Source organism: Theropithecus gelada, chromosome 19 (assembly GCF_003255815.1).
Source record: "Theropithecus gelada isolate Dixy chromosome 19, Tgel_1.0, whole genome shotgun sequence".
Lineage (NCBI taxonomy): Eukaryota > Metazoa > Chordata > Mammalia > Primates > Cercopithecidae > Theropithecus > Theropithecus gelada.
In genome coordinates this window covers 16464023-16489544 of record NC_037687.1, presented here as the reverse complement: position 1 = coordinate 16489544, position 25522 = coordinate 16464023, and the positions used below count along the sequence as shown (strand labels likewise).

At 54.7% G+C, this 25522-nt stretch overlaps 1 protein-coding gene across 2 annotated transcripts in view; it reads right to left on the bottom strand.

Moving 5' to 3' along the window:
- Positions 1–220: 220 nt before the first annotated feature.
- SIN3B (SIN3 transcription regulator family member B) overlaps positions 221–25522 on the bottom strand; it is a 50160-nt gene continuing 24858 nt past the window's right edge. Inside the window, exons 9-20 of one of the 2 annotated variants that reach the window (XM_025368125.1) lie at positions 17181–17388; positions 16761–16856; positions 15942–16058; positions 14501–14739; positions 13631–13814; positions 10079–10694; positions 8747–8916; positions 4306–4479; positions 3956–4048; positions 2900–2994; positions 2148–2355; positions 221–2042 (exon numbers count right to left, since the gene is read on the bottom strand). In XM_025368125.1, coding sequence (XP_025223910.1) covers positions 1812–2042; positions 2148–2355; positions 2900–2994; positions 3956–4048; positions 4306–4479; positions 8747–8916; positions 10079–10694; positions 13631–13814; positions 14501–14739; positions 15942–16058; positions 16761–16856; positions 17181–17388 — 2431 coding nt within the window. In that variant the 3' untranslated portion in view covers positions 221–1811. The remainder of the gene's footprint in view (positions 2043–2147; positions 2356–2899; positions 2995–3955; positions 4049–4305; positions 4480–8746; positions 8917–10078; positions 10695–13630; positions 13815–14500; positions 14740–15941; positions 16059–16760; positions 16857–17180; positions 17389–25522) is intronic. The other variant, XM_025368126.1, reaches the window with a different exon arrangement.

The following is a 25522-nucleotide window of genomic DNA, read 5'->3' as shown; positions in this document are numbered from 1 at the left end:
GTGCATATGGAGTTGGGAAAGAATATTCTAGAAGACACTCCCATGTCGTGGCGGTGCAGGTGCAGGGTGTGAGATGATCTTGGTTCGAGGTGGGCTTCGACTCCCCTGGGCCCGGGTGGGCACACCCAGCCACCCCTTGCTCCCGTGGGTCCCGCCCACTGACCTGGTGGCAGGAAGTCGGCAAGGCTCTCGCAGGAAGAGACCAACATACCCTCATGGCTTGATGTCAATATTCAATTTTTAACTTTAATGTGCAAATAAATAGAAAAGGAAAACTACATTCAAAACAGCTGCAAAGGAAGGACAAGCCCCAGAACAGAAATTCCTCAAGAACGGAAAAGAGGCGCTCCCTAGAAGCATGCGGGGATAGGAATACCGAAAGGAGGGGCTCGGCGGGGTCTCCGGCTGCACCCAGGGCCCACGTGGCTCTGCCCGAGACGACCGTGGGCCTGGTGCAGGAATCCTGATGGCAAGTTCCCTTCTTAGAAAACCGGGACGCGTACAAAGTGCCTGCGTGACACTTGGGGAGCGGGGGCGGGGATCCCAGGAGGACGGGTCGGCCTCGGAATCGCCCAGCCTGGAGTCAAAGGCATCCGGAGCCTCCAGGTTCCACAGGGAACTTCTAGAAACGCATCTCCACTTCCTGGAAACTTGAGTCCAGCTGTTGCAGGACGGTGAGGGTGGTGGTTATTCTGGGCCCACTGGTGCACAGGGGCCAGGGCCAGGGGCTCTCACAGCGGGGGGAGAGAGGCCTGGAGAACCGATCCCCAGCCCCAGTCACTTGGGATTCTTGGCACTGAAAGCCTTGGATGCCTTCATGGGACAGTTGCCTCAGCCCCTCACGAAAGGATAACAGTGATCCCTGGAGTGGCCATGTGGGTCCCAGGGTAGGCAGACGGATGGGGCTCCGTGGGTGGTGGGTGGGACTATCAGGGCAGCTCTTGGAGTTCCACAAAGGGAGATCTCAGCCCCAGGGAGCTGCGGGACTTGGCTGCTGCAGAAATAACAACCACTAAGAGCGAAAAGAATAAATATCTGTGCGTGTACACATACACCTAGGGTACCCACTGCATGAACTCGACTGGGCCCGCCGCCCCACAACGGGGTGGTGCCAGCTCTGCGGGAACACTTCTGTGGGAACGCTGGCTGGGGTCCCTCCCCTTGTGGCCCCAGAGTCCAGCTGCTGGAGTTGGGGTTAGGTGTCTCTTATCCAGAGCGGGGTCTCCTGAGGCACTGCCCACCTACTCCAGGTCTTGACTTCAAAGTGGGATCCCAAAGGTTTGGCTAAAGGGTTCTTCTCACTTCCAAAGTGACTGAGGGCCTGAACACCAGCTGGGCAGAGCTGATGCCCAAACCCTCAGGTGACATTTCTGGCAGCTCTGAGAATATTCTGGAAGGACTCACTTTTCAAGTAAGCCTACCCAGGGCTCAACTCCTTCCTTGTCAGGGTCTCTTGGACATGGACCCCCTCCAAAGTGCAGGCCTCAAGAGGGCTGTCACCTGTGACTTTTCCAAGACACGGTAAGAACATAGGGCAGGGGCCACCCGCCTGCCAGGGATTTGGCACATGTGACGGACAGGGACGCAAACGTGATTGCTTGCTCCTCGGCCAGCACGTCCACCCGCCCCTGTGGTGGGGCTGAGCCCCAGGGCTCGGGTGCAGGTAGCTCAGGTTTGGCACACGGCAGGCCCACAGGAGACCGGGAGCGGCGTCCTGCCCTGGAGTGCGCTGTCCGGCAGCAGAGGGGCTGGGAGATGCCTCTCAGGTCGTTCAAGAAAACGGCCCCAACGCAACCAAGGCCGAGGGCACGTCAGGGCGAGGCCGGGCGGCGGCTGTACTGCACGCGGTAGCGGGTCACGGGCAGGCCGTGCACGTGCACCGTCTCACACAGCGTCTTGCAGGGTACCATGTCCTCATCCTCTTCACCCATCAGCCAGTCCTGCACCAGGCTGGCCGCCTCCACTGTCACGTTGTCCTCCAGCCAGCGGCTGTGCCACTCCTCAAAGTGCTGGTGGTGGCGGAGCAGGACCAGGGGCTGCACCTGTTGGAGAGGCCGGTGTCAGGGCGGCTGAGGGTTGGACCCCCAGGGCCCCAGAACTTGGGGTGAGGAGGGGGGTGTAGGGGCAGCCCAGGCCTCCCCTGGCACCTGCTTGGCCCGGCAGAGGGTTCCGCGACGGTACATGTAGTCCTCGGAGTTCACGATGAACACCATCTTGTGGGTGCTGAGCTTGAAGCGGCAGTCCACGTCACAGGCACTCTCCACGCCCACCAGCCGCTTCCAGGAGCTCCTGGCCTCGCCGCGCAGGGCCCGCGCCTGCTCGCTCTGCCACCGGCGGCGGAACTTCTTGAGGTTCCTGGGGGTGAGAGGAGGTGGAATGGACTCTGGCTCGCTCTCGATATCGTGAGAGGATTTGCAGGCTGGGAAGCCCCTAGGCCTAGGACCATCAGATGTGCTACCTCCCAGGGGTCCACAGAAAAGCAAATGGAAACAACAAGAAACGCCCCCAGATCTGAACACCACCAGCGGCCCCCACTGGTCCCAGAGGCGCCATCCTAGCCCAACCTGAGTTGGTCCAGGGTCCTGCCACAGCCACCTGCCTCTGGCCTGGCCCCACCAGCTCTGGCAGCGTCTCCCTCCAGGCCGGGCATTCGCTCTTCCACCCACTGTCACATTGTAAGGTTGGCCCCTCCCCTCGTACCCCTCACCGTCCTGGGGTTACTAATCCCTCCTCTGCAAACCACAAGCCTCAAAAGGGCAGGGCCCACCTCAGCACACAGCAGGTGCCTACTAAGTGTTCCCAGCCAGAGAATGTGCCATGGTCCAGCCCCCGTCAGGACAAAGGGGACACTCCCTGGGCCCACAGGAAGGAACGGAGCATGCATCTCAGGGCCTCTCACCTCTGCAGGAACACGGGTTTCAGGAGGAAGCCCTCAGTGGGTGAGCTGGATGCGCCCTCGGTCCCCACATACTGCTCCACGTACCGAGCCAGGTGCTGGAGACGGGGAGAGACACAGCCCGTGACGCCCACAGCAGGGCCATGGCCACTCTCACTCTAGGCCCTGAGTTCAGGAGCTCACAGGGCTTCTGTGCCCCCTATTCCCAGAGCATGAGGAGCGCCGCTGCGGAGGACTCCGATCCCTGACGGAGACCCTCCCGGACTATAGCTCTCAACAGAGGACCCAGCGACAGCGGGACTCGCACAAACAGGCCACAGTGAGGGGTGCTGGAAGCCCCCAGAAGCTGGAAGAGCAGGAAGGATCTGTCCCAGAACCTTTGGCAGGAGCACGGCCTGGCCCACACTGTGGCTGTGGACTGCTGACCCCCAAGACGTTGAGGGAAGAGACTTCTGTTGTTTGAAGTCACGTGGTTTGTGGTCACTGCGGTGGCAGCCCCAGGAAATGAATGGAGTTGGCCAGCTGAGTAATGTGCACACACACTGGACCCGCCGGCAGGTGCCGGGAGCTGCAGGCCCCAGTGACCACCCTGGGGGCACACACGGGTCAATGTCTCACTGTCACCAGGATGCAGGAGGTGAGCAGGAAACATCTGTCCCCACAAAAATTGTGACTGGGAGCTGGGGCCAGGTGGCTCCTCTGCTGGGGATTAGGATCAGGATGCAGCCCTGACACGGAAGGTGCGGAGGTCAGCCACGGGGATGCCCTGCGTGGGAGTCGGGGGCCAGGGAGAGGTGGCCTGGCTCCCCTCCTGCCCTGGGACGCACCTGCTGGCTCAGGAGGAGCGGTCTGCTCTTTGGAGAGGGGGCACAGAAGACAGCCTGGTGGGGGAGCAGGGAGGGAGGCAACCCCACCCACCAGGCCTCAAGGAGAGCCTGCCGCCTGCAGAGGGAGGATCTCTGGATGCTGCGCAGCCTGCGCTTGGCTGGTGGGAGCCCCATGCTGCTGCCCTCAGGCGCTCCCTGGTGTGCGTGGCACGGACTGGGGCCAGGGCCTCACCTGGACCTCCACAGGGTCCTCCGTCTGGGCCTCCTCAGTGTCCAGGAGCTCGATGGTCATGATCACCTGCCCTTTGCGCTGCAGGAACATCACCTGAGGAGCAGGGACGCCGACAACCTCAACTGCTGGGACAGCCCAGCCGGTACAGCGCAGGCTCACAAGGCCACCCGCCACCCACCTTTGCCACCCTTCGAAAGCCCTGACGCTTCCTGTAGGTCAATGGTACCTCCCGGGCTCTGCAGCAGGGCCGACGTCCCAGCCACTGAAACAGGGTCCACCCAGGACCGAGTCCAGAGCTGAGTGAGTGGCTGGGCCTCCCGGCTTGTTCCCAGCCCCAGGCCTCCTCTCACCTTGAAGCAGTTCTCGTCGGCCATGCAGCGCTCGGCCTTCCACTGGTAGCTGGTCTCCCTGGCGGCGCGGACACAGCGGGAGGACAGGTTCCCACCGGCGGCGCCCCGCTTCTTCTCATTCAGGTAGAGCTCTACCACCTTCAGGCAGACGTCGTCACTCACGAGGTGGTGCAACTGGCAGGAGGAAAGCAGGTGGTGCGGCCACTCTGCCTCCTGCAGGAGCCCCCATCTCACCCACGGAGGAAGTTGGCAAAGGCCAGAAACAAGTCAGGATGGAGACTGCAAGGCACAGGGATGAAGACCAGGATCCTGACAGGCTGTGTGCAGGCCAGGGCAGACCAGATCAAAACCATACCAGACCAGACCAAACCAGACCAAGCCAGACCAGACCAAACCAAAACAGACCAGACCAGATCAAACCAGACCAAATCAGACCAAACCAGACCAGACCAGATCAGACCAGACCAGATCAGATTAGACCAGACCAGACCAGACCAAACCAGACCAAACCAAAACCAACCAAACCAGACCAGATCAAAACCAGACCAGATCAGACCAAACCAGACCAGACCAGATCAAACCAGATCAGACCAGATCAGATTAGACCAGACCAGACCGGACCAGATCAGACCAAACCAGACCAAACCAAAACCAACCAAACCAGATCAGATCAAAACCAGACCAGACCAGACCAAAACCAAACCAAACCAGACCACACCAAAACCAGACCACACCAAACCAAAACCAAATCAAAGCAGACCAGACCAGACCAAATCAAAACCAGACCAGACCAGATCAGACCAGACCAAAACTAGACCAGGTCAGACCAAAACCAGACCAGACCAGACCAAATCAAAACCAAATCAGACCAGACTAGATGAGACCAGACCAAAACCAGACCAGACCAAATCAGACCAAACCAAAACCAAACCAAACCAGAGCAAAATCAGACCAGACCAAACCAGACCAAATCAAAACCAAACCAAACCAGACCAGATCAGATCAGACCAGACCAGACCAAAATCAGACCAGACCAGACCAAATCAGACCAAATCAAAACCAAACCAGACCAGACCAGATCAGACCAGACCAAATCAAAACCAAACCAGACCAATCAGACCAAATCAGACCAAATCAAAACCAAACCAGACCAAACCAAAACCCAACCAAACCAGACCAGACCAGATCAGGCCAGACCATACCAAAACCAGACAAGACCAGGTCAGACCAGGTCAGACCAAAACTAGATCAGACCAGACCTGAACAAAACAGACCAGGCCAGATCAGACCAAGCCAGACCAGCAAACCCTGTGTGCGTGTGAGAAACACATAGAAAAGACACGGAAGAAAATGTTCCAAAGCAAACCCTGGAATGAGCTGAAGGTGGTATGAGTGCAGGCTGTTCCTTTCCCCTAAATGCTTGGATGTAAATACACTGCTACTCCTTTCACCTTTGCACTGAAGAAGGAAGGAATGGAAACAGCAGGGGTTGTGGGGCAGACAAGGCTGGTGTGAAACACCCGCTTGCACAGCCCAGGCCCTGGTCAGGGGACCACACTGCCTGGGGGTTCCGTGTGCAGCTTTGGTGAATGGATACAATACCACCTGGACATGCACAGGTTTCAGACAGCACCTGGCACACAGCAGGTGCCCACTGAATGCCTACTGCTACTGCTAAAAAACAGCAATGCTAATTTTTAAGATAAAGGGAGGCAGAGTCCAGACATGGCCTCGAGGCACGTTACAAACAGCATGGAGAGGCCCGGAGTGAGCACCTGGCCCAGTGAGCTACAGGTGGGGTTTGGTGAGGCCACAGCCAGGAGAGCAGGGCAGCACGAGGCTCTGACTACGGCTCCAGCCAGACAACCCATTTTCATTGCCTTTTTTTTTTTTTTTTTGAGACGGAGTCTCGCTCTGTCGCCCAGGCTGGAGTGCAGTGGCCAGATCTCAGCTCACTGCAAGCTCCGCCTCCCGGGTTTACGCCATTCTCCTGCCTCAGCCTCCTGAGTAACTGGGACTACAGGCGCCCGCCACCTCGCCCGGCTAGTTTTTTGTATTTTTTAGTAGAGATGGGGTTTCACCGGGTTAGCCAGGATGGTCTCGATCTCCTGACCTCACGATCCGCCCGTCTCGGCCTCCCAAAGTGCTGGGATTACAGGCTTGAGCCACCGCGCCTGGCTCATTGCTTTGTTTTTAAGAGGTTCTAGAGGAGATATTTATGGAAGTGGGAGATTCTTTTAAAGCATTAATCAATGCTTTCCATAAACCATCTGGTCCAATCTCCTGGTGCCACAAGCAAGGCTGCTGTCCCCAAAGCCATGGCCCATGAGGGGTGCCCGGCCTGGGAGGGCAGACTGCCAGCCCCCAGCATCCCCCTCATCGCTGCCCCAACACCGTGCGCTGGGCCCTGGGCGTCCTCTCTCCAGGCTGCCCCATGTGTGTCTCCCTCACTGGGGGAGCGGCCACTGCTGTGGACGGTGATGGGCAGGGACCTGTTTCGGGCACACAGAGGGAAAGTGGAGGAGGCTGAAGTGACGGTGTCGGAAGGCAGCTGTGGGTTTCACGAAGTCCTTGTGGCCAGACATAGAAATCCTCCCAGTCACCAACAAGGCAGACTCGACGGAAACAGGCACAAACACTGTGGACAGCTTTCCAAGAGAAAAGATGTCCCAACGGCCATGAAAGGACAAGGCCCCAACCACACACATGAGCCATCAGGGAAATTTAATGTGAGCCCACCGAGATTCGAACAGCTCCCAGCTGATGGAGAGACGCCCCAGGGAGGACACGGAGTGCGGCCTGGCACAGCAATGGTAGGAGTGACCCAGGAAACTGAAAGTTTCCATCAGTGAGGCACACCTCTCTCTGCCTCACCCCAAGGGCAGCAGCAGAAATGTACATGGACGGCCACGAGACGCACCCACGGGGCACCACCCATGCCTGTCCTCAGGAGACAGGTGGACGGAGTCGGGGTCGTTCCTGGGAATCCTTGGCTGGTTGATCTCAACACAGGAATCTCACAGAATGACAGTCCCAGGATGCAGCCGGGCACTGTGTGCTTCTGTTAAGACACGGCTCAAGACCAGGGATCTACCTCTGTGTAGAAATCAGGGTTGTGATGCCGGGTGCCGTGGCTCACGCCTGCAATCTCAGCACTTTGGGAGGCAGAGGCAGGTGGATCATCTGAGGTCAGGAGTTCAAGACCAGCCTGGCCAACATGGTTAAACCCCTCCTCTACTAAAAATACAAAAATTAGCCGGGTATGGTAGCGTGCACCTGTAATCCCAGCTACTTAAGAGGCTGAGGCAGGAGCACTGCTTGAACCCAGGAGGCAGAGGTTGCTGTGAGCCGAGATCGCGCCATTGCACTCCAGCCTGGGTGACAAGAGCAAAACTCTGTCTTAAAAAAAAAAAAAAAGAAGAAGAAATCAGGGTTGTGAGTGTCCATGGGTGGCAGGTGGCTGGGTGGGGACACAGGGGCAGGGGTTCTTTTGATGAAAGCCCACCCATCTGCCCCCTTCAAATTTGGGAACTTTTCTGCGTGTGCATTTTACTTGCATTAAGCAGTCTTGAAAACCTGGAAGGAAACATCCTGTCTGAAATGCTTCTTGTGACTGTGTCTGGGTGGGAGAGTAATGGCATTATTTTTTTCCAGCTTTCTTCCCGCTTCATGACGAACAGCCTCACTGGGTGACCAGGAAACGGAGGTCACCATGAACAATGACTCTGGCAGAAACCAAGCAGGACCCACGTCCTGGAACCACACCCCGCTCGTCTGGGATGTCTGCTGTTTATGTTTACGTGACTGGTTTCCTTGCGTTGACATTCAGCGGGGGCCAGGTTTTTGCTACGACTAAAACCAACGCGGATGAACACCACTGCTCCCACCCTCCCCCAGGATAAGTGGGTTAAGGTTTTTTCCATGTTGTCAATTTATCCTCAAGAACGGTTTGTCAACAGGAACTCAGAACAAAAACCTGTACACAAATATTCAGAGCAGTAGTGCTCACAATCTCTGTAAGGCAGCCACAGCCGAGACGGAGAAACGAAACGTAGCTACCCATGCAACTGACTACTACAGAGCCATAAATAGGAATGGAGCACGAGGGAAATCCAGAGGCAGAAAGCAGATGACTGGATGTCAGGGGCTTGGGCGGGGGAATGGGGAGTGGCTGCTGATGGGGACGGGGTCTCCTTTTGGAAAGATGAAATGTTCTGGAACTAGACAGAGGTGGTGGTTGCACAATATTGTGAATGTACTAAATGTTACCAAACTGAACATCCAAATGGGTAATTTCACATTATGTAAATTTTGTCTCGATTAAGAAAAAACAGGATAGGTTTGCTGTGCCGACCACGGGCCCCCTTCCCAGGTGGGAGTGAAGTAACGGCAGGGCCATTTCCAGCGTCCTCAGGGGCGGCCCCGCCCCGGCCCGGCTCACCTGCCGCGCGATGTTCTGCACCAGCTTGTCCATGGTAAAGCCCACGTAGGCGTGGATGGTGAACATCTCGCGCAGGGTGTCCTCGTACTGCGTGGGGTCGATGCTGCCCTCCAGCAGGCTCCGTACCATGTCCAGGAAGGCTGGGTAGTACTCCTCCAGCTCCACTTCACCTGTGGAGACACACAGCTTCATCCACATGCCTCCTGGAGTGCACAAAGCCACGCAGGCCAAGCTCTGGCACCACAGAGCCCCAACAAATGCCCCCGTGGGGCCCAGCAGCCCTCACCCGCCACCCCTGGGGCAAATCTGGGAATCACCAGGAAACCCAAGTAGCTGGCGTTCACTGCCACCCTCCCTGAGGCTGCCTAATCTGGCCGGCAACCCACGGATGGCACAGAGAGTGATGTGGAGCCAGGCATGGTGGCCCGTGCCTGTAATCCCAGTGCTTTGGGAGGCCGAGGCAGCCGGATCACCTGAGTTCAGGAGTTTGAGACCAGGTTGACTAAAATGGTGAAAACCTGTCTCTATTAACAATATAAAAAATTGGGCCGGGCACAGTGCCTCATGCCTGTGATCCCATCACTTTGGGAGCCTGAGGCAGGTGGATCACAAGGTCAGGAGTTTAAGACCAGCCTGGCCAAGATGGTGAAACCCCGTCTCCACTAAAAATACAAAAAAAATTAGCCGGACATGGTGGCGGGTGCCTGTAATCCCAGCTACTCAGAGGCTGAGACAGAGAATTGCTTGAACCTGGGAGGCAGAGGCTGCAGTGAGATCACACCACTGCACTCCAGCCTGGGCGACAGAGCAAGACTCCATTTCAAAAAAGAAATACAAAAAATCAGCTGGGCATGGTGGCGAGCGCCTGTAATCCCAGCTACTTGGAAGGCTAAGGCAGGAGAACCACTTGAACCCAGGATAGTGGAGGTTGCAGTGAGCTGAGATCCTGCCACTATACTCCAGCCTGCGCAACAGCGCAAGACTCCATCTCAAAAAAAAAAAAAAAAAAAAAAAAAAAAAGGAAAGTAAAAGGGCACTGTGGAGCTGGGCCGTGACGGCTCCACAAGAAGGCCCATGAGAAACAAAGGTTCCCCAGTCAGGAGAGGGTGCTACACCCAGGACAGGTGCCAGTGCCGGCGGAGCCTGGGCGAGGGGTACCTGAGACCTCTGTCTTATGCTGGCAACTTCCTGTTTGCAATTTCCCATCTGAAATCACAGAATTCTCTTAAAATGAAAAGCCAGGAAGAAAAGTAACAGGACATGTCAGATCATGAGCTGTGACCCCAAACCCCAGGCACCCCCCGGGGCCTCCGGCAGGCTTCGGAGCCTTACTGGGCTGCTTCAGCCGCAGCTCCATGGCGGGGTCGCTGCCCTTCTCCCTGCGGCCCTCACACAGCAGCTTCTCCCGTTCCTTCTCGGTCCGATACTCCAGGAGCTGCTTCTGTGCCTGGCGGTAGATCTTCAGCAGCCTGGAGCACAGGGTCTGGTGCAGGCGCAGGAAGAAGTACCAGTTGTTGTTGGCAAAGAAGAGGCTGTAGACGTCGTCCAGAGGCTTGTGTGGCGGTGGGGGTGGCGGGGGTGGCTGCTCAGTGGCCGGGGCATCCCCAAAGGCCCCCTTCTCCTCTGGGGGGCTACTGTGGGGTCCTGGCGCCGGCTTCTTCCGTTCGCTGGGGTCTGTGCTCTGCCCCTGGGGGCTGTCCCGGTCCTCGTCGGCTGACTCCTCAGAGGCGCCCAGGTCCAGCTGCTGAGAGAAGAAGAGGCTGGGCACGAACTGGTGCAGCAGCTGGTGGATGGTGCCCTGGTCCTCCTTCTGGATGGCCGGCTGCCGCTTCACGTAGTAGCTGATGAGCGCTGCTGCATCCTCCAGGATCTGTCGGTCCTCGTACACGAAGATGAGGTGTGGCTCGCTAGAGGGGGCGCTGCGGCCCTCCGAGTGCTGCTCCTGGTGCTGTGGGGGAAAGGGCAGCCATGAGACGGAAAGCCACCCAGCACCCAGAGGACCCCCCATGCCCATTCACAAGTCGCTGTTAACTGGGCCACCAAGGTGGACGAGTGCTGCCCGGAGCAGGATGGGTGGCCAACGTCGGGGAGAGGCAGGGCCTGGGGGGCGGGTCACTTGCCTCAACCTCCTGTGCAGCCCCACGTGCCCCTGGTCCCCTCTCCGGAAGCAAGGCAGACCCAAGTCATCCCGGGACCCAGTCGGAGGAGCCGAGAGGATTCTGAGATGTGGGGCAGGGTTCACAGGGGATCTGACAGCGTCAAGCCTGGGTCTGTCGCTCAGCCCAGCTCTAGGGCAGAATGGGGGCCCTGTGGCTCAGCATGGGGAAACCTCTGAGGCCGACCTCCTCCTCCTGACAGCAACGGTGGCGCCTGATTCCAGCTTGACCAGGGCTGCCCATACCACGCTATCGATGAGGTCAAGGAGGCACAGGGTGAGCTGTGAACTCTCTGCCGCTGCCCTCCATCTACTACCCAGGAGGCCTGCAACTGCTCACATCTGAAGCCCTGCATGCCCATCATCACCAAGTCCCCACCTCTGCTGCTGTCACCCGCCAGCCCCTGCACGTGCTTGCTACCACCGTCATGTCACCAGCCCTCCCACCAGCTCCCACCAGCCTGTTCCAACCGTTCTCCTCACTGGGTCCAGGGCGACTTGGCCCACAGGAGCATGGTCACCTCAACTAACACTCCTGAGGCGCTGTCCCTCAGAAGATGCCAGCCCTTGGGGTGCCCCTCCATAGCCCCTCCAGCCTCACGGCCCCCAGGCTCCTTCCTGCGATGCTTCAGGGCGCCGAGCTCCCTCCTGTGTGTGCAGGGCCTTTGCACATGCCCATTTGCTCTCGCTCCCTGGAAAACCCTGTCCCAGGCTCACCCCTCCCCTTGGTCTTTATCCAGATCACGACTTTCATTCCCTCACACCGTTAAGACAATCACCCCTTCCTCCAGCCTCCCACACCACCGTCCTGGCACCCAGTGCCTCTGCTGGGCGGCCCCAACCCCTCAGGGAGGGAGGCAGGGAGGCCGACGCACTGGGGCTCTTGGGGAAAGTGAGCATGGACGCCGTCTCTGCAGGCTCCCAGGGGAAGGACCAGGTCTCCCAGCAGCCTGAGGTTTCCCTTCCTCCTCCCCTGCAGGGCAGTGTAGAGGCTGGTGGGGCCAAGCACGCTGAGCTGGTTCCTAGGAGTCTGCACGCTCAGCCCTGTTCCGGGCTCTTCAGTGTGACCTCCGCCCTCTGACCGCTTCCTAAGTCCCCCAGGTCTCATTTATGCCATAAACACTGAAAATTCCTTTACAGTCCCCTCTGAAGCACGATCCCCATGTCTGCGACCCGTAACCATGCTTTGTAAACTGTGTGATGGAATGGGGGTCTGACTTTGGAACTCATCAAGGACCTGCATGTGCAGAGATCTGTCAGGCCAGGGGGCCAACCTTGGTGACCCTTGCCTCATCAGCCCCAGCCCCAGGGAGGGACCCAGGAACTCGGGGTCTCATTGGTGGATTTTCAGGGCTACTTCATCATCTGCACTTTGCAGACACTACAGACCCACAGAACCTATGCAGGGTCTTGGGCTTGGGGATCCGCCGAGGACTAGAGTGAGGAAGCCAGAGCGGCTGTGGGTAGGCCTGGGGCGAGGGTGGCCCATGGGGAGGGAGGTGGGAGGGAAGGGGGTCCCCACAGTCCCACAGGCTCTGGGAGAGGCCTTGGGCCAGCAGCCTGGCTCCTGTGGATTCCGTTTCTATGTTGTAAAAGGAGCGACCACTCACTGTGCAGTGACAGGAGCAAGACACCAAATCAGGTGAGGCACCGCCCCCTGCCCAGGTGGGCACCAGGCTGACAATGCAGCCCATGCCGTGATCTGGGCACTGCCTGGGGAGCAGAGTGCCCTCCCCAGCCACCTCCTCAGAATGTCCAAGGACCTTCCCGACAGCTGGCTGTCACTATGCCCAGCACCCTGCCAAGCTTCCCCCTTCAGGATCCTGCAGGCAGGCACTCCCTACGCACAGCCACTAACAGGCCCAGTTCCTGGCAACCTGAGGGTCCCGCTGGCCTTGGTTCTGTAACTCAGGCCTTGTGAGCCCGCAGCGAGGACATGCAGCCGAAAGCCTCGAACCCACTGACTGAGAGCCCTGGCCCCCTGCAACCAGCCCAGGCAAATGCAACCTCTTGTGCCTCGGTTTCCCCACTGGTAAAATCAGAATAATGACGCAGCAGAGTCAGGTTCAGGAGTGAGGTCAGATGATATATGACTCCTTCTGCATTGCTAACACCAGTGCCCGGCACAGTCGGCAAGAAAGAAATGAAGGCTGCTGCCACCTGCCATCTAAGCTGAAGTCCGTCACTGCCCCACAGGAGGGACGGAGACTTCTCTAGACAACGGCAGAGTTGGCCAGGCACGATGGCTCACGCCTGTAATCCCAGCACTTTGGGAGGCCGAGGCGGGTGGATCACAAGGTCAGGAGTTCAAGACCAGCTTGGCCAACATGGTGAAACCCCGTCTCTACTAAAAATACAAAAATTAGCCAGGTGTGGTGTCACGTGCCTATAGTCCCAGCTACTCGGGAGGCTGAGGCAGGAGAATCGCTTGAAACGGGGAGGCGGAGGTTACAGTGAGCTCAGATCGCACCACTGCACTCCAGCCTAGGCGACAGAGCGGGCAAGACTCTGTCTCTAAACAAACAAACAGACAATGGCAGAGTTGCTGGTTCTCCTAGGGCAGGCCGCAGGCTGAGCATCACAGAGACATGAACCCTCGCCTTGACACAGCCCTGAAAGGGCAATGCCACTACTCCACCTAAGCACCAGGGAAACAGAGGCACAGACCTGGCGGTCGGGAGAGCCAGGATCCCACCTCCGCCAGCCAGCAGGGCTAGGGAAGGCTGTACCTCGTCGTAGACGCTCTCGATCTCGTTGAGCAAGCTCTTGGAGCGCAGGGCCTTGGTGTCGTTCTGCTTGAAGTTCACAGCCTGGTGGTCGAGGGACTTGAGGTACGCCTTCTCATACTGCTCCCGCCAGATCTTGTTGAAGCCCTGCTGGGCCTCCCGCCACTCCTCTTCCTTGGCCTTCAGCCTGTGGGGAGAAGAGGGGTCAGCACCAGGGACAAGCCAGGGTATCCTCCCTGAAGCATCCCGGGGCTGGCCTGTCTTCCTCTGGGACTTGACTGGGGGCCCAGGATCCAAGCCCAGCCAGCTCCCAGCCTAGTCTATGCAGTGGGCTCTGTGCACGTCAGAGGAAGGGCGTGATGGCCTTACAGAGCCAATGTGGCCGGCTTCCCGGTTCCTCCGCCTCCTCCCAGGCACCCAGCACTCTCCGCATGGCTGCTAGCTCAGCCACTCAGGTCCCTTGCTCAGCTGTGAGGCCCAAGAGGAGAGGGACTGGGTCTGCCTCACTCAGCTGCGTAACCCCAGGGCCAAGCATTGCACCTGCCTTAAAGTGGCCACTTGATAAATACCTGTTCTCTAGCACCGGATGGTGTCTGAGATGCAGCGTTAAATAAAATGCAAGCCACAGTGTAGTGATTGCGTCTGACTCTTAAAAGCAGTTTAGATGTCTAGATGTGATTATGTGCAAGGTGGAAAGTCCTAGAAGGTCACAGTGCTCTCCTCTCAGGAGTGGGAGACTGGGAAATACAGGAAGCCAGCCCTAGGCCTCAGACCTCCCCTGGAGATTACCCCTGTTGACAAACAGCACTAATGAGCTCTCCAGGGGCTCCCTGCGGCAGGGAAGGGAAGGGAAGGCGGGATGCCGCAGGGCACCTTTTCAGGACAACAGGGACAGCGGTGACGGGGTTCTTCTTGAGGCTCTCGATGATCTCCGGGGCCTTGTCGCCATAGATGCGATAGATGGCACGGCGCTGGATCACCTCCGACGTGCCCCCGAGGGAGTCGTCCAGCCGGAACTTCTCCTGGTCTTCTGGCGCCATCCGAGAAAGCTTCTTCTGCACGCTTTCCAACACGCGGATCGTGGCCAGGTTCGTCTCCAGGACAACGTCTAACTATGGAAAGGAAGGCAGGAAGGGGTCAGCCACTGGGGAACTCAAGAGGCCTCAGGGAGGGGCCTGGGACCTCAGAGAGCAAAGGATTTTGGGGGTGGGGGGTGGTGTGTGTGTGTGTGTAGGAGACAGGGTCTTGCTCTGTCACCCAGACTGAAGTGCAGTGGCACAATTACAGCTCACTGCAGCCTCAACCTCCTGGGCTCAAACGATCCTCCCACCTTGGCTTCCCAAGTAGCTAGGAATATAGGTGTGCACCACCATGCCTGGCTAATTAAAAAAACTTATGGCCCGGTGCGGTGGCTCACGCCTGTAATCCTGGCACTTTGGGAGGCTGAGGCAGGCAGATCACAAGGTCAGGAGTTCGAGACCAGCCTGACCAACATGGTGAAACCTCGTCTCTACTAAAAATACAAAAATTAGCCAGGAATGGTGGTGTGTCTGTAATCCCAGCTACTCAAGAGGATCGCTTGAGGCCAGGAGTGTGAGACCAGCCTGGGGAACATAGTGAGACCTCATCTCTACAAAAAAAGTTAAAAAAAAACACAACAACCTGGGCATGGTAGCGTGCACCTGTGGTTCCAATTACTCAGGAGGCTGAGGTGGGAGGATCATTTGACCCTGGGAGGTCAAGGCAGCAATGATCCATGATCCTGCCACTGCACTTTCAGCCTGGGAGACAGGGCAAGCAAAATAAATAAATAAATAAAAGTTTCTTTAACGTAATTTAAATTTATTTTTATTTTATTGCCCAGGGTGGAGTGCAGTGGCTCGATCTCGGCTCACTGCAGCCTCGGCCTCTCTGGCTCAAGCAATTCTGCCTCAGCCTCCCGAGTAGCTAGGATTACAGGCACCCGCCACCAAGCCCGGCTAATTTTTGTATTTTTGGTAGAGATGAGGTTTCACCATGTTGCCCAGGCTGGTCTCAAACTCCTGAGCTCAAATGATCCACCTGCCTTGGCCTCCCAAAGTGCTGGGATTACAGGTGTGTGCCACCACACCCAGTCCAAACAAAATGTTTAAACAGAAAAAAAAAGTGCCATCTGGTAGCCAGCCCAGAGGCCAGCAAGACCCAGCAGGAAGCTTCCAGGAGCTGCTGGAATGTGCTGCAATCCCTGCTCCTAAAAGGAGACTGGCACAGTGGAGGAGGATCAGGACGCATGTCCTGTGGAGAAGGGGGGGCCTGGCCACAGCAGCACACACACCTCGAAGCGCTCGTCCTCACAGCGGTGAAGTTGCTCCTCGTATGGTGTCTTCTTAGAGCTGACGAAGGTGGAGTCCTCAGACCAGGAGGGGAAGGAGACCCAGGTGTCATTCAGTACCTGCATCGAGAGGAAACGCCGTGAACGGCGCTGCATGCCCCAGGAGCCAAGATTTGCTGTTAGCCAGTGTAGAAAGTACCTAGATATATAATACAATCCTGATTACATGAAAGGCAACTGCCTTATACAAATGGGAAGGTGAATCAAGTTTTTAAGGGAAAACATGACTTTGGTCAAGTGAACACTCCCTTGGTATCCTGGGAGATTGGTTCCAGAACCACCCCTGGAGACCCAAATCCACAGATACTCAAGTCCCTGATGTCAAATGGAATCCTATTTGCATATAACCTATGCAAAATCATCTCTAGAATACTTATACCTAATGCAATGTAAATGCTGTGTAGATCATTGTTACACTGCATTCTTAAAATGTGGATTACGCTTTATTGCTGTACTGTCATTTTTTGGTTTCTCTCTCCCCACATATTTTCAATCCATGGTTAGTTGAAACCACAGATGAGGAACTTGCAGATATGGAGGGCTGATTTCATTTCAGATATTGGTAAATTCTCTCTGCAAAGGGTCAGAGAGCAACTATCTCAGACTTTGCAGGCCATCCCGGATGAATACTCAACTCTGCCTTTGTGGTGAGAAAAGCAGCCACAGGCAATATGTAAATGAATGGTTGTGTCTGTGTGCCAATAAAACTTTATTTACAAACACAGGCAGCGGGCCAGGGCCCATGGGCCAGAGTTTGCTGACCCCTGCACTATATCCTGGAATCCAGCAGGTACTCTTGAACTTAGACATGCAGTAATCGTCTGTCCACGAACCCTGGAGAAGTGTCCAATGGTCAAGCTAAACAGAAACACACTGAGGTCAGTGAGCCCGGGACGGAGCAGAATCATGGCAGCAATAAACCTAAGTCAAATAACAGATGAATAAGCTGAACTCCACATTATCCCTGCCACTCTGTGTTTTGCCAAAACTACCAGCAGGGTACAACACTGTTGTCTCTGCTCAGGTGGTTTTGCTGGGCCACATCCCAGCACCACCCATAACCCAACATTCAGGAGGGCTGAGCACACAGCATTTCATTCAAAACGGGGGTATTGGGTGTTTGCTGGGGAGGGGTGGGGGATGCACCATGTCAGCGAACATGTGAGCCCCAGGGAGCACTACCTCCTTGCAGATGGCCGTCCTCCCGCTGCACTTGGGCTGCTGGTAGGTTTTGGGGAGTGCCCGGTAGCTGGATCCTATGCGCTTGCAAGATGCATAGTCGATTTCCCGGCTTATCCCGTCCCCGGATCTGTCGCTCATGGGTGGCGCGAAGGACAGCTCTTTTACCCCTAGGAAGGACTTGAACTGTGCAAACAGCTCTGGAAATTTCCTTCAAAGATAAAGAAAAATGGTAACTGGTCATCCCTCGGGCCTTCTGAGAGGGATCTGGAGATTTTAGAATGGCTTCATGTGGACATTACAGCTTAAACAGAGTCAGAATTCAACATCATGGACACAAATGAGAGGCGGAAGAATCCAATACACAGGAAGTCACTGCAAGTCCCAAGGTGTGTGAATGAATGGGCCTCCCACCCCTCTGTCACACACCAGGTCCCTTCCTGTGCCTATTGACCCCATACTCACAGGGAGGCTTTGAAATACACCAGAAAAGATGACTTGAACTGGCAGAAGCTGGAGCCCATGACGTTCCCTGACTGGAAGAGGCCAGGCTTGAGGCCAGGGAGCGGCAAGCCACAGCCAGTCTGCCCACTGCCTGTGTTTTGTTTGGTTTGGTATATATATATATATTTTTTAGAGACACTGTCTCACTCTGTTGCCCAGGCTCAAGGGCAGTGGCATGATCTCAGCTCACTGCAACCTCAAACTCCTGGGCTCAAGAGACCCTCCCACCTCAGCCTCCTCAATAGCTGGGACCACAGGCATGTGCCACTACGCCCAGCTAATTTCTTTTGTTTTTTTTTTTGAGACAGAGTTTCACTCGTCGCCCAGGCTGGGGTGCAACGGCACAATCTCGGCTCACTGAAACCTCCACCTCCTGGGCTCAAGCTATTCTCCTGTCTCAGCCTTCCGAGTAGCTGGGATTACAGGCATGCACCACCACGCCTGGCTAAATTTTGTATTTTTAGTAGAGACAGGGTTTCACCATGTTGGTCAGGCTGGTCTCAAACTCCTGACCTCCAGAGATTCGCCCGCCTCGGCCTCCCAAAGTGCTAGGATTATAGGTGTGAGCCACCATGCCCGGCCAATTTTAAAAATTTTTGTAGAGATGGGGTCTTGCTATGTTGTCCAAGCTGGTCTTGAAGTCCTGGCCTCAAGCGATCCCTTTCACCTCAACCTCCCAAAGTGCTGGGGTGACAGGAGTGAGCCACCATGCCCAGCCATCCCATTGTAAATAAAGTTTCACTGGCCCACAGTCACGTCCACTTGTGTTCGCACTGCCTGTGGCCTGCACAAGAGAGGTATGAGTCATCTCCACATAGCCCGTCTGGCCCCTCAGAGATCAAGTTTGCCTATCTCTGATCTATAGTCTTCCCCTCTCATGAGGGAGACTCCTCTCTGTGAACCCCTCTCTGGACACATGCTTGAAAGTCATCAGGTCATGGCTGTGGTTGACGATAGGAAGGCTTTAATGCAAACGACTCTACAATGCCAACTGGATTTCTGTTTAAAATCAGATCTGGTGGTGTGTGCCTGGAATCCCAGCTACTCAGGAGGCCAAGATGGGAAGATCGCTTCAGCTCAAGAGTTTGAGACCAGCCTGGGCAACACAGCGGGACCCCGTCTCTAAGCAGTAACATCAGATCCTACAAAAAAAAAAAGGTGCAGTTACTTTGCTGGTGCCACAATCCTGCAGTCACCCAGCCACCCAGCCCACCCTCCCATAATGATGTCCCCCTCATTGATGTGGCCTCCGTCGTGCCACGTATTTAAGAACCCTATGCCAACTGTGCTCACAAGGAAAACCCACAAGCCAATGGAAACGTAGGGAGGAAAGATACCGACGAAAACGCTGCAGAGATGCCTGAGGCTACTGCTGGGATAAACACAAATCAGGATCGCTAGAAGGGAATGCTGAACCCAGTTCACCCGGCTGCCATGTGGCTGCCAGCTGCGAGGGGCAGTTCCCTGGGCCGTGTTCAGCCGCCCAGCCCAGCTGAGCACCTGACTGCAGGTTGAACACGCAGAGGAATGCCACGTGGTGGTGAATGTTCCTAACCCAACCAAGCATTGTGTCAAGAACACGCAGAGGTCCGCTTCCATTCCCGACCTTGCTCCATACAGACCCTTCCCCTGACGCCCGTCCCCGTATGAGTCTCTGCTGCCGAAACATGGAAACAAGAACAGCTGACTGTCCCGGCACTGACCATCTGCTCAGCGCCTTGCCTTTCAGACTCTCGCCTTTCATGTTCCTTTTGTCTTCCCCTCTAACCTCCTGACAAACCCAGGAGGGAGGTATGGCCATTTTACAAAGACACTGAGGCTCGCTTGGCTAGTAGGAAGCTGAGTCCCAATTCCAACCCGGGGTGGTCATGTGCCCGCTGGGCACAGGTGCCAACACCAGCTCCACACACAGCCCCCGGGGGCCCCCTGTCCCAGGTGGGACCCAGGCTCAGAGAGTGCTGGATTCTGAGCCCAGTGGAGGCGACTCAAGGTGAATGTGCATTCCACGTCCATAGAAAAGGCCCACCTGTGTGCCCACCACCCACGTCACAAACAGACCCCAGGAGCCCCCGTTTTGCCTGAGACTAGAGTAACACCATCCTGCTTCGGACTGTTCTTCAGGGCGGTTACAGACCTTCAGCGGCCCAAGAAAGAAAACCCACTGAAAAGATCACCCCAACACGTGCATGCCCGGGACCACCAGGGAAAGGCCTTCTGATGAGCTCAGCTTGACCTGCGAGGGTCGTAGCCTCAGGAGCATTTGATGTCAACACCACTGACAGGGAGGACTAGAGACAAACGCCCACCGTTAGAGACCCTGGTAAGGGACAGTCGCTTAAAAATGAGGACATGGGTTCACATCTGATGCTGAAACACTTCCAAGAAATGCTGAGTTAAAAAAAAAAACAAAAGACATCGAAGCCCAGCCTGACAGCACGCGCCTGTTTACGCTACGCCCAGCAGCCACTGTGCGCAGAAAGCAGAGAACATGCAAAGGCCTGGCTTTGAGGCTGGAGCACCCCGGCTGCTACCTAACAGCACGCTAAGCTCACCTATGAGTGCTTGTCTAGGGTAAGTCAGAGGGATTTGATCTGAGCCTCAGTTTCCTTATTTTTTTGAGACAGGGTCTCACGCTGTCACCCAGGCTGAGTGCAGTGGTGAGATCAGGGCTCTGCCAAAACTCAAGTGATCCAGCCACCTCAGCCTCCCAAGTAGCTACAGGTACACGCCACCACTTCTGGCTAGTTTTTGACGAGGTCTCACTATGTTGCCCAGGCTGGTTGAGTTTTTTTTGTTTGTTTTGAGACAGCTCGCTCTGTTGCCCAGGCTGGAGTGCAGTGGTGCAATCTCAGCTCACTGCAACCTCTGCTTCCTGGGTTCAAGCAATTCTCCTGTCTCAGCATCCCGAGTAGCTGGGACTACAGGCACAGGCCACCGTCTGGCTAATTTTTTTTTATTTTTAATAGAGATGGGGTTTCACCATACTGGTTACGCTGGTCTTGAACTCCTGACCTCAGGTGATCCACCCGCCTCGGCCTCTCATAGTGCTAGGATTACAGGCGTGAGCTACTGTGCCAGGCCGTGGTCTTAAACTCCCGGATGCAAGTGCTCCTTCCCCCTCGGCCTCCCAAAGTGCTGGGATTACAGGCATGAGCCACCACGCCTGGCCCCTCACCTTTAAAATAACTAGGAACTGTATTGAAATGCATCAAATATGTTTTAACTTTATGAATTACTTAAGATGCTAAAAAAAAAAAAAAAAAAGAAAGCAAAGGACTTAATTGGTACCCTTGGGAAGATGACATGAAAGCAGCTCATCACTCGAGGCTGTGACTAGGGAGGAATCGAGACTGTAGTCAAGCAGCTATCCTGGGCCACGGCGATCCTCCTATGCATCCCCAAATGAGTGAGCAAACCTGGGAGGCTAATATCACAGAAATAACAGGGACAGGGACAGGTAGAGGGGCATAAGGACAGAAATTGTAAGGACTAGAATTGGAGGGAACCAGAGGTGAGATGTATTAGAAAACAAAACCCAGGGCCTGGGCACCATGGCTCACACTTGTAATCCCAGCATTTTGGGAGGCCGAGGCAGGCGGATCACTTGAGGCCAGGAGTTTGAGAGCAGTCTGGCCAAATGGCAAAACTCCGTCTCTACTAAAAATACAAAAATTAGCCGGGCGTGGTGGCAGGCGCCTGTAGTCCCAGCTACTCGGGAGGCTGAGGCAGGAGAGGCACTTGAACCCAGGAGGCGGAGGTTGCAGTGAGGCGAGATCGCACCACTGCATTGCAGCCTGGGCGACAGAGTGAGACTCTGTCTTGAAAAAAAAAAAGAAAGAAAGAAAAAGAAAAAGAGTGAGAGAAAGACAGAGAGAGAGAGAGAGAGAGAGGAAGGAAGGAAGGAAGGGAGGAAGGGAGGGAGGGAGGGAGGGAGGGGAGGAAGGAAACAAAACCTGGATGGGCGTGAGACTGAGCCATGTATTTGGTGTCCACCTGGGTGGCTGCACCGTCATTAGTGCAGGAGGTGGTCACTCCTGAAGTCAGGACACTCTTGCAGTGAGATGGGCAGGGACTGGAACAGTACACGGGGGGCTCCTGGAGTCTGTTTTTGAGGGGGTGGTGGGCAAATGGGTGACTGCTTAATAAAGATTCAAGCCATTTGTCAGCCATGTGGGTTCTTGGGTCTGTGCTTTATTTTACATTATATTACCATTGCTCCCAGGCCCGTCCACCCAGTCCCAGTCCCCTCCTGAGGCTGACCTGGCCACCAGGGGTTAGAAGCTGCTGTTAGACCTGACCCGCTAATGAGGCTTCCCTTTGTGCAACAGAGTAATTTTTTTTTTTTTTTTTTGATACAGGGTCTCACTCTGTCACCCAGGCTAGAGTACACTGGCGTGATCACAGCTCACTGCAGCCTTGAACCTATTTTCCATTAGTTCCAGCCTGGGCAACAGAGCAAACTGTCTCAAAACAAACAAACGAATGTATATACACACACACACATACACACACACATATATTTTTTAAGTTAACGCAAAAGGGCTCACACAGCACCTGTCCCCAGGGTTGATTTAACTTTTTCCCATTTAGAAAAAAAAAAAAAAAAGTCCAACTTACTGCCAGTGCTCATTTAATTTTACATAAACACACTCTTTGAATCTGAAGCAAATCTGATTTTCAATGTGAAAGTAAAATATAAAAACTGTTCTTGGAGTTATTTCTAAACAGAACATCAGAATCATCTGAATCACCAGAATCGTCTATTTTGGAACAGTCAGATTCGTCAAATGAATCTTTGGCAAACAACTGTTTGAGAACAATGTTAACATCAAACGTAGGAATGCTATATTTTCCAAGATTTGACATTTTCAGTGATCAAGAATTACTATATTTTGTAACTGGAAATATCACTACTAAAAGCAGAATGCTACACATAAAATGGTATCTTTTATTTCCAAAGTTGATATGAGAGCAATGCAAAAATAGTAATAAAAATGAGATGCTGCACGGCAAAGTTATCTCGGGGTAAACGCTGCAGCCCCAAGTGCCGTCAACCACTATCCTTGGAGTAAATGGGAAAAGGGTTAAAGAAGGACTGAATGGGCTGATCACGTAACATGTGCACCCACCATGTGCGAGAACCATTGAAAAAAAGAATCATGGCCAGGCATGGCGGCTCATGCCCATAATCTCAGCACTTTGGGAGACCGAGGCAGGCAGACCGCTTGAGGTCAGGAGTTCGACACCAGCCTGGCCAACATGGCAAAACCCCACCTCTACTAAAAACACAAAAATTAGCCAGGTATGGTGGTGCACATCTGTAATCCCAGCTACATGGGAGGATGAGGCAGGAGAATCGCTTGAACCCGACTGGAGGTTGCAGTGAGCCAAGATCGTGCCACTGCACTCCGGCCTGGGCAACAGAGCAAGACTCTGTCTTGAAAAAAAAAAAAAAACTTCACGTGTTAATTTTTCTTGATACTCTTCCTTTCTTTAGGTCGATCCAAGTTTGTGACTTACATCATTTCCTTCTGCTGGAAAAAACCTCTCTTTTCCTTTCATTGGTGAGATTCTATTGTATTTGAAGGGCCCTGCAGGTAGTACCGACCTGCAGCTCTCGAGAACTCCACGTAGGTCGGTACATTCACTATCCCCATTTTACAGCAAGGAAACAGAGGCTCAGACTGCCCAAGTGATGCACCCCAGTCACAGGGCTGATGTGCAGGAAGCAACACTGGCTCCAGCTGGCTCCCAGGTCTCACACAGCGCTCACAAGCCCGCCTACCCCTACTGTGCACGCTCCTGTGAGCCCAAGAGCAGACACGAGTGTACACAGTTGCTCCCAGGCCCCTCCACCCAGTCCCAGTCCTCTCCTGAGGCTGACCTGGCCACCAGGGGTTAGAAGCTGCTCTTAGACCTGACCAGTAATGAGGCTTCCCTTTGTGCAACAGAGGTGTTAATTTTTTTTTTTTTTTTTTTGGATACAGGGTCTCACTCTGTCACCCAGGCTAGAGTACAGTGGTGTAATCACAGCTCACTGCAGCCTTGACCTCCCAGGTTCAAGCTATCCTTCCAGCTGAGCCTCCCAAGTAGCTGGGCCAAGAGGCGTGTGCCACCACCCCCGACTAATTTTTATATTTTTTAGCAGAGTTTAGCCATGTTGCCCAGACTGGTCTCTAATTCCTGACATCAAGTGATCCACCCACCTTGGCCTCCCAAAATGTTGGGATTACAGGTGTGAGCCATTGTACCCAATCCGAGCCCGACCCAGGTGTTAGAATTTTTTTTTTTTTTTTTTTTTTGGAGACCAAGTCTCGCTCTTGTCGCCTAGGCGGAGTACAATGGCGCGATCTTGGCTCACTGCAACCTCCGCCTCCTGGGTTCAAGCAATTCTCCTGCCTCAGCCTCCCAAGTAGCTGGGATTACAGGTGCCCGCCACCATGCCCAGCTAATTTTTGTATTTTTAGTAGAGATAGAGTTTCACCATGTTGGCCAGGCTTGTCTCGAACTCCTGACCTCAGGCGATCCGCCCACCTCAGCCTCCCAAAGTGCTGGGATTACAGGCACGAGCTGCTGTGCCTGGCCCAAGTGTTAGAATTTTTTAAAGTATTTAACAGGTGAATCTCCAGGGAATTATGCTGGGGTGGGGGGAGTTTCTCCCAGAGGGTTCCTCCTGTACAGTTCCGTTACAGTAACATCAGTGTCTAGAGAACAGATAAGTGGCTGCCAGGGGTTTGAACAGACTCCAGCTGAGGCAGGGTTTTGGGATGGAGATGAAAGGTCAAGGCCAGAAAAACCCTGACAGTCCTGAAGCTATTCAGGATCCTCACTGCGGCAGATACACGACCCTTCACAGTGAGAAAGTTGTATAAAAACACACACACCAGACGTGTACGAGTAACATGGAGAGTCTGGAAAGATCGGGGGTTGTGTGAGAGTCAATACAGGAAGTCCTCACTCAACATCATCAACAGGTTTTAGGAAGTTGTGACTTTAAGTGAAAAGATGTGTAACAAAACCAATTTTGCCACAAGCTAATTGACACATAAACAAGAATGAAGTTCCTACAGCATATTTCTGGTCACAAAACCATCATCAAATTTCTAAAGAGAGATCGAAACACTTCTAAAATTAAACACTGAAATGAATGCAAGCCACACGTACACATAAAAAAGATGAGTAAAAACAAGTAAAATAATGATTTACCCAATTATCCCAATTCAGGGTCTTGGGTGGCCAGACCCCATCCCAGCAGCTCAGAGCACCAGGGGGGCACCCACCCTGGACAGGATGCCAGCTCACTGCAGGGCGCTCACCCCGCCACACTCACTCAGGCTGGGGCCATGGAGACTCACCGCTTCACCTACACTTAACCTAACATGCACATCTTTGGGATGCGGGAGAAAATCCACACAGACATGGGGAGAACGTGCAAACTCCACTCAGACCAGAAATGAATGTTTTTTTCTCATCGGTGTTACAATAGTGTTAAATGAAAAGGCATTGGCCGGGGCGGTGGCTCAAGCCGGTAATCCCAGCACTTTGGGAGGCCGAGACGGGCGGATCACGAGGTCAGGAGATCGAGACCATCCTGGCTAACATGGTGAAACCCCGTCTCTATTAAGAAATACAAAAAAACTAGCTGGGCGAGGTGGCGGGCGCCTGTAGTCCCAGCTACTCGGGAGGCTGAGGCCGGAGAATGGGGTGAACCCGGGAGGCGGAGCTTGCAGTGAGCTGAGATCCGGCCACTGCACTCCAGCCTGGGCGACAGAGCGAGACTCCGTCTCAAAAAAAAAAAAAAAAAAAAAAGGCATTATTCGAGGACCCTGTATTCTGGTGAG